The 16,888-nt window shown below is 39.1% G+C and overlaps 1 protein-coding gene across 2 annotated transcripts in view; it reads right to left on the bottom strand.

Annotated features, from left to right (window-relative positions):
- Window positions 1-204: 204 nt before the first annotated feature.
- MOB3B (MOB kinase activator 3B) overlaps window positions 205-16,888 on the bottom strand; it is a 120,789-nt gene continuing 104,105 nt past the window's right edge. The window contains exons 5-8 of one of the 2 annotated variants that reach the window (XM_088130230.1): window positions 12,051-12,137; window positions 11,054-11,110; window positions 4,784-4,943; window positions 205-1,147 (exon numbers count right to left, since the gene is read on the bottom strand). In XM_088130230.1, coding sequence (XP_087986356.1) covers window positions 925-1,147; window positions 4,784-4,943; window positions 11,054-11,110; window positions 12,051-12,137 — 527 coding nt within the window. In that variant the 3' untranslated portion in view covers window positions 205-924. Of the gene's footprint in view, window positions 1,148-4,783; window positions 4,944-9,203; window positions 9,712-11,053; window positions 11,111-12,050; window positions 12,138-16,888 lie in introns of those variants that run through there. The other variant, XM_088130232.1, reaches the window with a different exon arrangement.

Below are 16,888 nucleotides of genomic sequence, written 5' to 3' on the forward strand. Positions count from 1 at the left end.
GCCTGAAGGAGGAACTAGAGAAGATGTGGAAAGTCAAGGCCAAAGTGGTCCCAGTGATGGTAGGAGGACTCGGGGCTGTGCCTCCTCAGCTGGGAGAGGGGCTCCAACAGATCCCAGGATCAACATCAGAGCTCCCTGTGCAGAAGACTGCAGTGCTAGGAACAGCCAAGATACTGTGCAGAACCCTCAAATTCCCAGGCCCCTGGCAGAGGACCTGAGATTGAGGAAGACACACACCACCCATAGAGGTAAGAGGGGAATTTATATATAAAATATACATCAATTATCAATTAGATATCTACTTTGACTATGCCAACTGACCCTCTGCCTGAACTGTCAAGACTGCAGGTTTGTCCAGCCAGCAAAACCTGCTGGATTGATTACATGGCTAAAATTGGCCCACTCGAAAGTGTGGTGCTGTTCCAGCCACCTCTAGGACAGGGGCTGAGCAAGCCCAGTTACCCAAAGCAAGTCATTGTGTCTTAGGCCTTTCTGTGAGGATGAGAAATATGGAGAAAGCACATATCAAAACAAAGTTGGCTCTCCATCACGACCCCTTATAGGCTTTGCTGGTCATTCAGAACCTCTCAATTCTCTTGTCCATTTGTCATCATACACAACACTCTTCCAGTGTTGCTTAGTGAGCACGTTTTCTCATTCTCTCTGTTGATTCTGCTCATGCCATGTTTATGCAAGGGATTAAACACTATGAAGTCCCAACTGCAGTCAGCTGCAATGCCTATACAGAAGAAGCTGGGAAAGGGAACTTTTCACAAGATTTAATATCAAAACAAGAAGGACAGGAAGACAAATAGATTTACGCAGGGGAATAATATTGTTTAAAGAAAGCTCTATCCAGTACATATAATACATGATTTATAAAGCAAGAAAAAAATGCCACAGAAAACACATAGGTGAAAGAATTTATGCTGCTTGTTCTGGACTGCTTCCAGGTGGCTGGACAGTAGGGTGAGGCGTATCGGGTGGTAAACCAGGGGTTTGATCCAGCACACGCTCTGATTCATCTGAGAATGATGATGCCTCATCCACAATCTGTGACACTGACGAAACTGGACTTGTATCTTCTGTCTGGAAGTTGCTGGAAGTTACTGTAGACCCCAGACATTTCCAGCCGAAAATCTTCAGTCTAGGGATAGAAAATATCATAGCGTTTCAGTTTGGTGCAATGTATATATTTAAAACCTTTCCTATGAACTTCAGCTGGTTTAGGGTGGGGGTAGAATTTGCTTCTACTCACTAATCTCTTGTTCATTTCGGGCTATATTTGCATTCAAGCTTGTTTGGCACCCAACAGCCAGTGCCAGGATGAGAACGTAATCACCCCTTAGATTCCGTTACTGGTTGAAGCACCTTTAGCAGCAATAACTACAACCAAACACTTTCTATAATTGGTGATGAATCTCTCATATCTCTGCATAGGAATTCTGATCCCATCTTCCATGGTGATCTGCTTGTATTCAGTTACATTTGTAGGGTTTCTAGCATGAATTACATATTTTAGGTCCTGCTGCAACATTTCTAGTGGGTTAAGGTCTGGACTCCTTGACTTGGTGGGCCTTACAAAACTCTGAATTTGCTCTTCTGCATCCATTCAGTTGAGGTTGTTTGGAGTCACTGATTTAACCACTTGCCCTTCAGCTTCAGCCAGAGGACAGATGTCCTGATTTTCTCCTCTATTTTTTATTCTATTATTTTATTTTATAGTGAAAGGCCAAAAATACAGCACGAACTGAAAAAAGATAGTGACAGAAAGAAAATCTAGATATGCTGTGAACTATGTGACAGAAAAAGAAAACTGATTAAAAAAAGGGGGAAAAGATCCATATAATAACTAGAGTGATATAAAATTAATTCAGTCCTTATGCTTATAATTAAATCGATCTAGATTATATAGACACATACTGCTTCATCTTCCCATGTTCAGAACACAAAGACTTCAAAAATAGGTAACAGACCCATGCTGGATCCATTCCTTAAACTCAAGAGAGTAAGTTTCTTTCCAATTATGTAAAATTATCCTCTTTCCCAAATTCTATATTTTAGGAATGTATAGTTCAAATTACATTAAGATCCTTAACTATAATAATTCTCCTCAAAATTGTATTGACATATGTAATAATTTGTAACCAAACAAGGCTGTATCTCCACAAGATCAGATCATACAAGTTGAAAAATCTTCAAGTTTCTTGCAAGGTCAAAAAAACCCCCAAAATCTAATGACCACTCTGTTAAGGGATTTAATCAACATGAAGTAATATTTTCTGATGAATGAATTTTATTTTCAAATCCTAAGTATGTTTTATGTATTTTAACAAGTGGGTCCATTGATTCCTCAGAATTACATAAATCAATTCTTCATTCCAAAACTGTGATATATATAACTAACTTTCCTTTTAATTAATTAATTTATTTTATGTGTTATAAAATTGAATTGTTGATTGCCTTCAAGCACCTCATTCCTTAAGAATCCTAAAATTACAGGTACTTTGGAGGCTGTTAGAGTATCTGGGACATAATGTTTAATTAGTACATCCAGTTGTATACTATCTATCTATCTATCTATCTATCTATCTATCTATCTATCTATCTATCTATCTATCTATCTATCTACTTATTTATTTCCATGTATAGGGTTGCCCATCTCAGTGCTGTGATTCTGTGAACAACAGTTAAAACCAGAAAATAACAGTAACACCACAATAAATATGTAATCAGCAGCCAAGATTTCATCGTTCTCAACTCCTCTGTAAAACAAGGGGAGTTTCAGGATCCGCAGGGGGAGAGGCTGCATGAGCATGATGTGACCCAAAGTACCCACTGCCCTCTCATTTCAGGCAGCAAGTAGGGTTTCAGTTGGGCCAGGCAGCAGACCATCAGGAACAACCCCAAGCTCCCTCTGGAACTCAACAGGGTCCATCAGTCACCTGGGCTGGACCCACTTAATAAGCCCAGCCTCCCTGTGATGGACGGCAGCAGCATCAGAGAACTTCACGGCTGCCAAAGAGTGATCTGACCATGACAGGGGAGTATTAGAAATCTCCTCCAACTCCAGATCACATTGCCCTTACTCCAACAGGAAAAACAGGTTAGGCATATGACCGCTGTCATGGGGCATGGGCCATGGTTGTCATGATGACCATGAACTCCTGAGCTGCCTCAGACTCCACCCGCAGAGAAGGCAGGTTGAAGTCTCCCAAGACCTTAAACCTGGGGAACTCCACCACCAGCTATAATTAACTATAATATGGAATTGGAGGGAGCTGTAGAGGACAGAAGGAATAGCTTTGAAGGACAGGAAGAAGAACCACTACCAAGCAATGGTCAGATAAAAGGGGCCTGAGCCCAGGCCATGAAAGTAACTTGAGAAAGCATCTCAGACAAGTCCTTCCCTAGTTTACATGGAGATAAAAGGAGGGAGAAGGAAGCACATTCAGACTTGCAAGATTCTTTTACTATAGTTGTTACAATAAAAGAAATACTGGCCTACTGGTAGCATTGGTTTCTTAGTCTAGTCTACCTTGTAGGGCTGACAGGAGCCCAATGATTCCTCAGTTCTTGCCAAGAAAACACCCTTCACCAAACTATAACCAACAGCCAGATGACAAATCCCAGTAAATATTTTCCCAGTTTTAATTCTGGCACATTGCATGTTTGATTAATTTCTTTATAAAATCAATGAGGCACCAAACTTTGGTGCTATTTTGTTCACCCAGACTCCCTGAGATGGTACTTGGACTATTGTAAAACAATATAAGAAAGGACATATAGAACTTAATGAAACCATAGCTGGGCTAAGCCCATACTGTGCATCCAAAACACCCATATTATTTCTGGTTATGAGTAATTTTTTTATGAGATGCCCTACTACTTAGTTACTCAGTTTAAGTTCAGGAGCATATTTTTTCAAAAGGGTGCCTGGTTATTGCAAACCTCCAACATAATATCTGAAGATGTCCCAGCATTTCCCTTCTAAAAAATCTCCCATCATCTCCTTTCTGAAAACAGAGTAACATTGAAATAATGTCCAGATTTAATTTAAAATTACTGGTCAACACAATGATTTGCCACGTAGTATAATAAGAAGACCCTGATGCTGGGAAAGATTGAAGGCAAAAGGAGAAGAGGACGGCAGAGGATGAGATGGTTAGATAGCATCACTGAAGCAATGAGCATGAAACTGAGCAAACTCAGGGAGGCAGTGAAGGACAGGAAGGCCTGGCGCAATATGGTTCATGGGGTCACGAAGAGTCGGACACGACTTAACGACTAAACAATAATAAGAAGAGGAAGAAAAAAAGACCTATTTAATTCAACTCCCCATTCAATTCTGCACAGTATTTAGCTTTCTCCCAATACACCCAAGCTTCTAAATTCTTTCCGTTGGGTTTCAGCCAGAGGCGTGGGGAGCTTGACAGACCATCAACTCTTCTTACACCTGTACCTGTTATTTCAATCATTCTTAATTATAAACAATTAAGTAGGAAATTCAGGATTATACATCTGATATTTTTTCTAATGTATGTAACCTGTAACCAAATCATCACTAACTATATGAAAGTAGTGATACGTAAGTGAGAATATATACAAAAGTGGGACCCTTCCCCAAATGTTGCATCCTGGAGTGCATCTGACTTTATTCCATTCTCCTCCCTACTAGTCTTCCTTCTTTTCCAAGCACTTGGAGTTCATTTCTACCAAGCCTGGCCAATTAATCTTGGGTTTTCCATGAGTACCGTCAGCTAGTATCTGATGGGAGACTTACCTGCCATTTTTGGAATTCAGCCATATAGTTATAACACAGCACCCGGTTAGCAGGAATAAAAGCAGAAGGTTCAGAGTTGATATTATCAGCAGCACCGTTTGTCGCAGTTTTTGGGGTTCGGGTTCTTTGACCGTAAATGATTTCTTAGCTTTATCTGAAACTAAAGTTGGGGGTAAGGGGGAAGAGAAAATTGTTTTAATCAAAATTAAGTGGGGCCAATTGGAGCTTGTAGGATTTGTTTCAGTAGAGCATCTTTGAAAGAAAAGGGATATTTTGAACACTGCCCTCTGTTTTGATTACAGGTAGACATTGCTTACTGACTGCCTTGTTCAGTGACTGTTCAAAGTTACGACGGTGCTGAAAAAATAACTTTACAACCAATGCCCACATTTATGACCCTCGCAGCATCACTTAGTCATGTGATCACCATTAGAGTCAATGCACATTGTCCTGTGTCTGACTTGGTATTTTTCTTTTTTTCCATCCTTGCAGGTGGAGAGATTGGAGAGGGAGGGATTACAAAAGAGTAAGCAGGCACACAGTGGGGAATACACATCGAAAGGAATGCAGTGGCACCAGCAGCTGCGAGTGTGCTACACAAACAGCTCAGTGTATTCCCCATTGTGTGCCTGCTTACTCTCTTGTAATCCCTTCTTCTCTAATCTCTCCACTCTGTTGGGGGGGGGGATGTGAAGAAAAAAACAAGCAGTTTCTCTAGGCAATCACTCTTGCACCTGACCTGCTTTTCACTTCCTTTTCTCAGAGGAGAGAGACTGGAGAGGAAGGATTACAAGAAAGTAAGCAGGTACACAATGGGGAATATACCAGGTTGTTTTCATAGCGTGCTTGCAGCTACCATTGCCAATGCATTCCTCTCTATGTGTATTCCCCGTTGTGTGCCTGCTTACTCTCTTGTAATCCCTTCCTCTCCAATGATTCTTGTTAATTATCCCAGCACTGGGGGGAGCATTCCAAAGGGCAGGGGGGCAGTTAGGAGGCAAACAAAAGCTGAAGGTGTGAAACTAATTAGTCTTGTCAGTTTTGAGCCAGCTATCCCAGTGCCTGGGTGAGTGTTCCAGAAGGCAGGGGAGTGGGGAAAAGGAAAGCACAATCTCAGTCATGTGATTTCCCACATAGTGACCACTTTGCTTAGCAATGGAGTTGCCAGTCCCAATTGTGGTTGTTAAACAAAGACTACCTGTATCCATCTCTGTCTGATGAATAGGAATAAATACTACATTCATAAAATTCAGCAAGCATTCTTTGGAGAAACAATTCAGAAACAACAGCATGGTAATACCTAGAATTAAATCTAGCATTATTTAAACTGCATTATACATATAGTCATTTCCATCAACAAAGGAATGAATTAATGGAAACCAGCAATTATATGTAACAGATATGTAGAAATAGGTATAGATATCTGGCCTTATCTTACTTCGGACACCTTATGCAAAGACTTAGCATTCTAGAGAAAGTTCTAATGCTGGGAAAGGTAGAAGGAAAGAGAGAACAAGACAACCAGCAGCAAGATGGATGGGCTCAGTTACAATGAGTGCACCATTGAAAGAGTTGAAAGACCAGGCTAGGAACAGATCTTCATGGAGAAAATCTATCTGTGTGGTCACTAAGAGTCAATATTGACTTGACCATATAATCAATCAATCAAAATCTGACTTTTGGTGAGTCTCCAGTGGATACACAGTTCATAATTAGAGGACAGCTACAGTATTTAGAAAACTTTTTGCACACCTTTTCCATTCAGCTTTCTCACTCAGCTCATTGTTGCTTGCTCTTAACAGCTCTTGACAGCTCACGTTGGGGGTATGTAAATAGGGTGCAGAAATTCCAGATTACTCCTTTTCTAGGTTACCTAACCATCTGCTGCAAGAGTTGGGAATTATTTGGAGCAATTTAGCTCAAACTCTTTGAAAAACTGAAATGTTTTGCTGCCATTAGGATAGATGAACATTAGAAATTATACACCTTATATGGCAAACAACCCTACACAATTTTCAACCTCATAGAAATTTTAAATTTCAACACTGCTAAACTGTTTCCTTACATGGTACAGGCTGGAAAAACATATTGTGAGGAATACCCAGTTCATCATCGTGTAATCCTGCAATGAATTTTAGAAGAAAGCAATTTAATTAAAAACAGTTTTTGCCAGCAGTTTTGGATACATCTTTTAATTAGTTCACTGATTAGTTCCGAAGTAAAAGGCATCTATGAGCAACACACGATAACTACATTTTAATTTATATGGTTTTGAATAGCAATTTACAGTCATAAGAAGAATCAGGACTTGAGACCAGCGTTTCCAAATAGGGAATTCTTGGAAGCCTGGTATTCAGACAAGGCAGCAATCAACAGACAATAGAGATAAACAGCATCTACACACTATTCAAAAGAGACAATAGAAAAGAAAAGAAAAGACCAGAACATCTCCTCACCAGCAATCATCACCCAGATGAGCAGAGGTGACCACCAGGCACACAAGCAGTGAACAATACCCTAATCAAGGAACTACCGGAAGGAAAAAAATAAAACAGAACAAAACCCCCACCCCCACCAACACTGGCAGGGCGTGCCACTATATATAAACAGAGAGCAAACCCCACTCCCTTCTAGCACTGAAGACGTTACTTAGCCAGGTAATGAAACGTTTGCAAGAAAACAGCCAAGCTCAGAGAACCCCAAGGACTCCACAGTTTCCAAACTAATAATACATTTCTAAATGACATGACAAACAAAAGCAAGCTGAAAGTCAGTGAAAGAAAATAAAGCTTTTTAAGGCATTTCAATTAATAATTAAATTTGTATCTTAAGATGTCCATCAACTTTATCACTTTAGCATTTCTGTGGAGCTTTGCAATCTAGACTTTTGGGGTAAGGTTTTACCATTTCATTATTTATTTGCAAACAATAAGTAGGGCTCCATTTGTTCTGTCCCATTAAAAAATTCAAGTAGAACCATCAGAAGAAGAGGTCTGATTCAGTGGTAGGCCACCTGCTTGGCACACACAAGGACCTCAGTTCAATCCCTGGTAACTTCGAAATGAGGATGTTAACCCCTCCCCCCAAAAGGTTTAATTTTATCTTCATCATAAAAGGCACAATGAAATAAAAAATATAAAAACTAAAGGGGGGGGCAATGGGTATGGGATTAATTTAGAGATCCATTTTTCCTCAGTTTTGAACATCTCTTACACTTAATTAAAAGAATTCTAGGAGTTTTGTTTTCAATTTTTTAACTGTTTCCTTATTAAATAGAAGAGATGGATTTAATCTCCAGGACATTGATCTTCCAGGAAATATGTCTCCTTTTAAATAACTCAGATGGCTTCATGGTCAGAAATTAAAATGGGTCCAATTTCAGCTGTCAAAATGTCATTAGACCATGTCTTGGAACATAAAAGTAGATCAATTTCTGAAAACTTGAATAATATACAGTATATATCGCCATATATCAATCAGCACAGTCCAGGATTTTTTTTTAAAATTTATCATCATATTTTCCCTGTTCCCTTTTAAAATTGGTCTAGCTCATTATTCGGAACTTGGTTTATGTCTCCTCTTATAATGACATTTCCAAATGCTAATGAATTTAGTTTTTGTAATACTGATTGCATACATTCCAACTGACTGTTATTGGGGAAATATATTGATCCTATAATTAGCTCCTGTCCTTGTAATTCCCCTTTTATAAACACAAATCTACCCTTACTCTACCTAACAAAATCAGTAGCCCTAAATCCCAAACAGTGTGAAATCCAAACTGATGCTCCTCTGATATTAGAGGTGCCATTGCTTAAAAACCATTCTCCATGAGCTAAGCGTATAAGATATTTAACTCTACTTCTTCATCTGTAGCAACAAGATATCTAGTTTACATCCTTTAGAGTTTTACTAATTCTTTGGCATGAAATTATTGATCCAGTGCTATTAAGGTTGCCCATGAGGCATTATTTAGATTAGCCTTGTTTCAAAAATCCAGGAATGTATACCAAAGGATCTACTTGAGAGAATGTTGGCAAAAAATCGGGAGGAGTCTGGTAGCACCTTTTCTGACTAACAAGTTTTATTTAAAAAAAAAAAAAGCTTTTGAGAGCAGCACCTCATTTCATCAGATGTTTGGCTAGACTGATACAGGGTTCAAACCGGGATGAGATGGGGGAAAGGTGGGGGGAAAAGTGGGGAAGATAGGTTGGCTATGTAGATGCAAATAACATATGAGATAGATTATGAGTACTTTATCAATTAAAAATTATAATGTGTTTATTTTTGCTCTGTAGTTCAAATTAAACAGAGGACAGCTGAAGCAGCAGAGCTAAAATGCTACCTCTATCAGTGACATCACCACCCCTGGAAGGATAGTGTGGACATTACTGAGTTGCAGAGATCAATGGTCTAATTTGGAATCAGCCAATTTCCCCTTCCCCTAATGGAACTGTCTGTTGCATAACTGTTTAGATCTTACAGTGCATAACCCCTCTTTTCATACATTTCATACACAATGTAATAATATCTTTTTCTAGAGTGCTGGACATTTGAGGTTTTCTCTCCTTTGGTAGCTGGTTGAAAATGTTGGATTTATCTGGGATACACCATATGTAAGCTCCTATAAAAGGCAGCAACAACATGCCTAGGTGGGTAATTTATGCTGAATGGAGAATGTACGTTGTTCTAGAGCTCAAATGTGTAGTTCCTCTGATTGGTGCAATACTTAGACATTACCCAACACTGGCAGAGGAGCTTCCATTTGTGTCTGAGAAATGGCCTCACTGGGAGGAAGCACAGGAACGTGTGTGATCCTTAGCCTCATGGTCAATATCACCCTTTGAGCTGAACGATACCTTCCAGAGGGATATCCATGGGAGGCTCTTGTACACTCATGCTGGGATAGCGAGGGCCAAATATCGGTTCTAAAATTTGAAACACAAAGAGGCACTCAGAGTAGTCTTTTAAATAAGAGTCACAGGAGTGCCTCTCTCTGAATATCACTTCTGAAGGAAGGCTGGCATGTGACTTGATATCAATTATGACAGGCCATGCTTACATGTATTTAAAGGCCACATTTTGCAAAAGCCTTAGATGCACCACACGATAATTAAAATACAATAACTGTTTTGAAGAGGAAGCTCCCTCCTCTATTGCTAGTTCTTTAACAAGGGAGAACTCTTGAAGACCTGGAGGCCTGCTGAGAATGCCTTCCTTTTACATCACAATAGTGTAAGAAATTAAAGAGGAGATAGTCCAAGAGAGGTTACAGAGTCCACCTCCACCCCTCCACTTGCCCAAGATTACCATGTTGTTTTTTTACAGATCTGGGAAATATATGAAATACCTGAATGGCAATCATTTTAGCTCCATATAATTTCTTTAATTTTAATTAAGTATTAGTTAAATTAAGCCAAATTTGTTTTTTGACCTCATCTGTGAGTTGGATCCAAGATCCAAGAGAAAATGCTTTGCGGGGTTGGACCCATTTAGTTCGACAAGCAAAAACAAATGCCCTACCCAGGAAGAAGAGATCTGAGGCAGTCTCTTTTCAGACATTATCATTCAAACAACTGGGGGAAAATCATCACTGCAGTTTGGGAAGAAAGTTCACAGAGAATATAGGCTTTTAATTAAAAAAAGGCACTGGATTTTCAGAAGCTGCAACAATAAAAGCCAAATATGGAACGAGGCCACAGTCACTTCACTTCAGACACAGATGACATGCACTGTCATAAGCAAGTGTAAGCAGCCCATTAAATTTATAACTCATCCACTAAATGAAAATAAAGACCAATATGAAAACAGAGTTTATTTAACTGTTCCTTGCATGTTTCTCCTCCCCTACAGAAAAGGCACTGCTATTCCACATTTTAAAAATATACATTTGATATGCTAAGATCTTTAAAAAATTAAGAAATGCTCTAGAGAAACTGCTGTGGGAGTCACGTGGGGGGGGGGGGGGAAACCTGGAGCTTCTTATTCCAGTTCTCAAGAAATGCTAATAACCTGATGGACTTTGGTGTCCATAATTTAAAATGCTGGCAGCCAATGTTCCCTCCCAATTTCTCTTGCTTATATCTAAGGGAATAGAGGTTGCCAGAACTCTGCATTAAAAAAAAACAACCAAAGCTCTGTGCAAGTCTTCAAATAGCACAGAAATGGGAAACACCCAGCTTGATTATAGTGTCTATAAAGCATGTTAGAAGGTATACAATTCAAAACGCATTAAAAGACGATCCATGATGTTCCCTGAATAAGTCTTACCGTTTTCAGGTTCTGGTGTGGCATTTCCTTCTTTGGCTGTGATCCTGAGCTCTTCCACTGCAAGATAACATCAATGTGCTTTTTAAAACAACCTGAATGTATCTGTTGGACATATGAATCAATTAGAGCAGCCTAATCGTAGATCAGTTTTCACTGCTTTGAGAAATCAAGTGATCATGAAGTAACGTATCTTCTCCTGCCTAAGAAAGCAAACATGTAATCCACCTACTTTTCAGATATCCACATCTTTACGTATCCAGGCCTGGCGGGATGGTTTTTCATCTTAGGAAAGTCAATTTCAAACTGCATTATGGAGAACTCAGAGCTTCCTTGGATGCTGATCAGGGTCCTTGAAAGGACCTTATGACAGTAAGTATAAGGTTGTCTAGAAAACAGATTGTTCATGAGAACCAATCTTTTGTTATAGTAAACATTCACAGGGGAATTTGGGGTATACTTTCCATTTATGTGTTATAACGCTAAGAGGCCTGGCCCACAGAGCCAAGTGAGCTGAAGAGTACTCCAGAACCCATCCCTAAATCCTCCATGATGCACAAGATCACCCTGGGCAGATATCCAGGAAGTTCTCAGCATCTGAGTCACTGCATAAAGGGTTGATTAAATGGGAAGAGTTTGACAAATCTGTGATATAAGAAAAGGTCAAAAATAGCCCCTTAAATTTTCACTGTTTGAATTTATGGTCATCCAGTTTGGACAACAGGTCATTGGATTAGGAGATAGTTCCATATTCATCCAAAAAGAAGACAGTTCTGAATAGAAGACACCTTCTACCAAAATAAATATTATGCAAAAAAACCAAAACGAAACAAAAAAACACCAAACTTGTCTCCATTACTATATTCTCAGCAAGTGTAAGATAACCATCATTTTAAAGTTAAATATTTGGGAAAATAACCATTCCATAACTGTATGGTACAAAATCGGTTTAAACTTAGGCATAAAGTTTTGTTGCTTCAGAGGCACATCTGCTGCTTACCATACTCCTGCAAGGCCTTTAAGCTACTCTGAAGTTTAGCAACATCATTTATTCTTTCATTTTCTTCCACATGCTGTACTGGAATTGCTGAAAAAGAGAAAGAAACCAGAAACAAAGAATATTTGTTTTTGTGTTCCTCAATTAAGCTCTACAGCATTGAAAATAATTTATTATTATTAAATAAATACTTTTTAAAATTAAAAAAAATTAAAAAGAGCCAGTTTCATGTAGTGGTTAAGGCATCAGGCTAGAAACCAGGAGACCAAGAGTTCTAGTTTCACCTTAGGCATGAAGCCAGCTGGATGACCTTGGGTCAGTCACTCACTCAGCCCTAGGAAGGAGGCAATGGCAAACCACTTCTGAAATGTTGTCAAGAAAACTGCAGGGACTTGTCCAGGGAGTTACCAGGAGTCAACATTGACTTGAAGGCATGCACACATGCATACACAAAACTTTCACCCCAAAATGTAAACATCCTGGAAAACAGGCCAGGAATTTTCCAAGACGGGACTCCAAAGGCTGAGCGTGTAGAATGGCAGCTTGGAGTCACATACAGTAGCTAGTTCAAATCACCTTTTTTTTCAAGGAATTCTTTGTGCCAATGGAGATGACATGGTGCAGAGGAAACAATAGAGAAATTATACAGTATTACCAACAGGTTATTGAATCAGTGGAATATACATCTTTGTTAAGTTCTCCTTTAGTGGCCATCAATGAGCATTATATGGAAGATAAGCTCATCAGTTATTATTAGCCATGATAACTATGGCACAACTGCTAGAGAGGTCAGTTGCCTTCACGCCCTGCCTGGAGGCTTCCTAGAAACCTCTGGTTTTTCACATTGGAAAAGGTGCTATCCAAGGTTGTTCTGCCCCCCGCCCCCCGATCTAACTGATCATACTCCAATGTCTTTAACATTATTATAGGTTGAAAGGTGAACACCCATCCACCCCCACATCACCACCAAAGAACTGATCTGCAAGAGAAGTTAAATACTATCAGGTATTCCTGAGAATAAGAAGTTTATTATCCACAAATTGCCCCATACTTAGGGGAAGAAAAAGAGGAATGTTTTATTTTCTCATTATCACATATATAAATGTTGGGATCTGACATTAAAGGTCTGGCAGTATTAATATTGAAAGAGCATTAAACTTTCTCAGGGTAGCATATCCAGATATAATTAAAATAGAGGTCCAAGTAAAATTTGGGAATCCAAACAGCGTTATTCAGCAATTCCTGCTTTTCGATGTCCAACTGGCTTCCTTTTTCTGTATTTGGGAGTTTGCAGGGATTTGAACAGTAAGCAAACACATTAGTTAATTAATTAAACCATAAGCAAAATCATTTAATATAACATAAAATTAATCATTTCAAAAGCAATCTATGTTCCCAAAGGGAACAGAGAAGTTTCAAAGAGATCATACCGTTACTTCTTCCTCCAGCACAGACTAGGGAAAGCAAAAGTATCAAGAATAATAGATCCATATTATACAGCAATATATACATCCAAGGAACAAAATAATTGTTATGGGTAAGCCTGTTTTTTCCCATAATCCCTCATGTCATATTTTGTGGTTACTCATTGTGACATCATCACAGTTTCCTGACTCATAATGAACCAGTTGAAGAAGACAAATCTGGGGATGTACTCATCTAATGCAGTCAACACATCTGCCATTTGCTAAAAGACTATTTATGTTACACATGGACATGTTTCCTAAAATTAGTGATTAGAGTTAAAAGAATTGTGTAAATCTTTACCCATATGTGTAAATCCTCTGTGCAGACAATAAAACCTGACAGGTAGATAGATCAGATCTGAAATTTTTACATCCTATTCATAGTTTTTGATACCAATGTGTAAGCAACTTCAGAAGTTTTCTCACTCCGACCTATAATAGGAATTGGGATTTTAAGTTTTGTAGGTGGGAGTACCTTCTCAAATTTGTCTGATCCTCAAGACTTAAGCTGGGGTGGAAATGTTTTTAGAAAGATATTTTAAGCAAAGCTCTTGACCACTTTCTTGGAAGGGCTTTAAACCAGTGTTTCTCAACCTTGACAAGTTTAAGATGAGTGGACTTCAACTCTCAGAATTCCTCAGCCAGCCAGAATTCTGGAAGTTGAAAGCCAGCCATTTTAAAGTTGTCAAGGCTGAGAAACACAGCTTTAAACAGAGAGCAATAGAGAAGGGCACTTGTCTTTTACTGATGGGTCTACCAGTGTTTCCCCAGTCAAGCTACTTTCCTGAAACCGAACTGGAGCTCCAGACCCAAGTGTTTGGGTATCGTCTGAGTATATGCTGCAAGCAGAAGATCATGTGCAGAAAAACAGGAGAACCCCTGAGCTCTTCTGGAACAACCTGCAATCTCAGTTTCACTGTTGACCCTAAGATTGTTATCCACATAAACTAAAGGACTGAAAACATGAAATGGACAGATCTCTAGAAAATAGTCAGTGTTGTCTGAATAAAAGATGTTCCAATTTGATGCAGTATAAACTTCATGCTTCAGTACTATTAACAGCATGTAAATACTTGACTTTCCACCTCCTGTTTTAAGTAGTTCTGCACCAGTGGAAACACACAACACTACTACCGCTCTCGCTGCCAAAAGACTTCCCAATGTAATTTAAAGTGCTGGTACTAACCTATAAAGGCCTGAATGACTTGGTGCCACATTAACAACATGATCAAACCCTCCCATTGGAATCAGCCTGGACAGTCCAAGCGACCCAGGAGAAACTACTAGTGGTCCCCACTTTAGGGAGGTGAGGAGGTCCAAGGCTGGGTGGCTGCTCTCAGAGGTTGTACCAGTCCTTTGGAATGGCCTCCCAGTGGACATCCAGGGGGCTCCCACCCTGACTGCCTTCAGAAGCTGCTAAAAAGAGTTCCCCCAGAGGGCATTTAGGCTTTTATTCCATATTGGTTTGGTTATACATTGGTTTGTTTAATTTAATTTTATTCTATGTTTCCTTTAAGTTGTGGGCCTTTTATTTGTATACTTTTGTTTACTGTACATTATTTCTTGTACAACTTTCTTATAAACTGCCGAGTGATTCTGTGGTCTATAAATGTCAGGAAGAAATAAACCAACCCTCCGGCAAACAGCTCTGTTGCTAGAAAAGAAGGTGTCCTCTGAGTACTCTGAGTGAAATCTCAGCAAGAAAAGGTTGAGAATGCACCGGTAGCCAACAGAAGAGGGAGAGGGTGAGCCAGAGAGAACTGGACGCCTTGTAGCCACAGAGTCTGAATTGCGTTTTAGGACCATCCTTGAAAAGAAGTGAGAATACTGTATTTCAAATACTTAGCCATTTCGCACAGAGCTTTATACCCCAGAGGATAAAGGGTTTCTGCAGCACTTTTAGAATTATAATTGCGTTAATCTTTTTTTTCAGATGCTACCAAATATCTAAAAACAAAGATAGTAAAAAAAAAAGAAGTATATCTTAGAAATAACTGCTCATAAAATAGCGACCCTGAAAATGATGTAAAAACAAGAGTTTTCCTTATCTCCACAGCTGTACTCTAATCCCAAAGGTCAAGATGGCATTTCTTTCACTTCATACTTCCAAGCGGTTCTTTCAAAAGTTGAAATGTGTAATAGCGGTACCTGTTTTGCCTGAAGACCATGTCATTTCAAGGGGAAAACTTTTTTTCCCCTCCAGGGGCTGATCCCAGGTCTGGCTGGAGATGGAGAGTGACGTGTTATTTATTTATTTATTTATTTTTGCAAATGTATATGGCCGCCCATCTCACACGAGGTGACTCTGGGCGGTGTACATTATTTGAATGGTTCACAGTACAATATCAGCCAGAGGAGAGATTACCCTGGAGTGGTGATTTTCTATGTACACCTATTCCTTATGTTAGAGAAGAGCATGTAATTTCTTGACTTTCCACCTATTCTAAGTAGTTCAGCCCAGAGGAATAACACGTGGTTGGAAGCATGTTGCTTAGCCCCAGAATTTCAAAACAGAAAGAAAGGATGGTTCAGGACAAAGGCAACGCTTTTTTCCCCATGATGCTCCACTGTTCTAAACTTTCTATCCCAGAAGTAATAGCACTGACTGAGCTTCCTCTACTTTGCTCCTTAAAAAAAATAAAATAAATAACAGTCCCCACTTCTGTTTCAGACCTGGTAGATGAAGCTGGAAACGATTTTCAAAATCAAAGTTAAGAATCATAGGCTTGTAGGAAAGTGCATTACAGTAATTGGAATATCCATGGCAAACCTGACAATTTTCCTTGTACTATTAGCAAGATTAAAAGACTGATTGCTTGAATTATCATGTAATTCTGGAAGTTGAAGTCCATACTTCTTCAAGTTGCCAAGGCTGAGAAACACTTCTTTAAAGGGATGCAAAAGACATACTATACTAAGCATGCAGTTGTTACTGAGCAGAGATAAATTGGATATGTTCTCAGTTCTAAAGCAACTTGATGATCTTATGCCGGAATGCCAAGTAGCTGTGGTCACAGGGAATTTGTTGTGGTGGTGATAAAACTTGTAAATCCATAACAAGATAAACTAAAAGAATATAGTTAACTATAAATTAAACATTATTAAATAGAAGGAAATAAAAATGTGCAGTTTTAGATAAGTGACATAGTAAAGAATCTCCCATGGAACAACACAAAGGGAAACGACATTGCGGAGCAGACCATACAATGGTTTTTCAGATGGTTTTTTGGTTGGCAGAATTTGGACAGAGTGGAAGTAATATGTAATAAAGAGATTAATAAAATGGAATATGAAAAAAAACCCCTCTCTCTATATAGAGAGAACATTGAAACCCAAACAGTAAGCACACACTAATTTTTTAAACTCTCAGGGTCA

This window comes from Python bivittatus, unplaced genomic scaffold (genome assembly GCF_059951505.1).
Source record: "Python bivittatus isolate LINGU-HERP-01145 unplaced genomic scaffold, Pbiv_v1 ctg000850_np1212, whole genome shotgun sequence".
Classification (NCBI taxonomy): Eukaryota; Metazoa; Chordata; class Lepidosauria; order Squamata; family Pythonidae; genus Python; species Python bivittatus.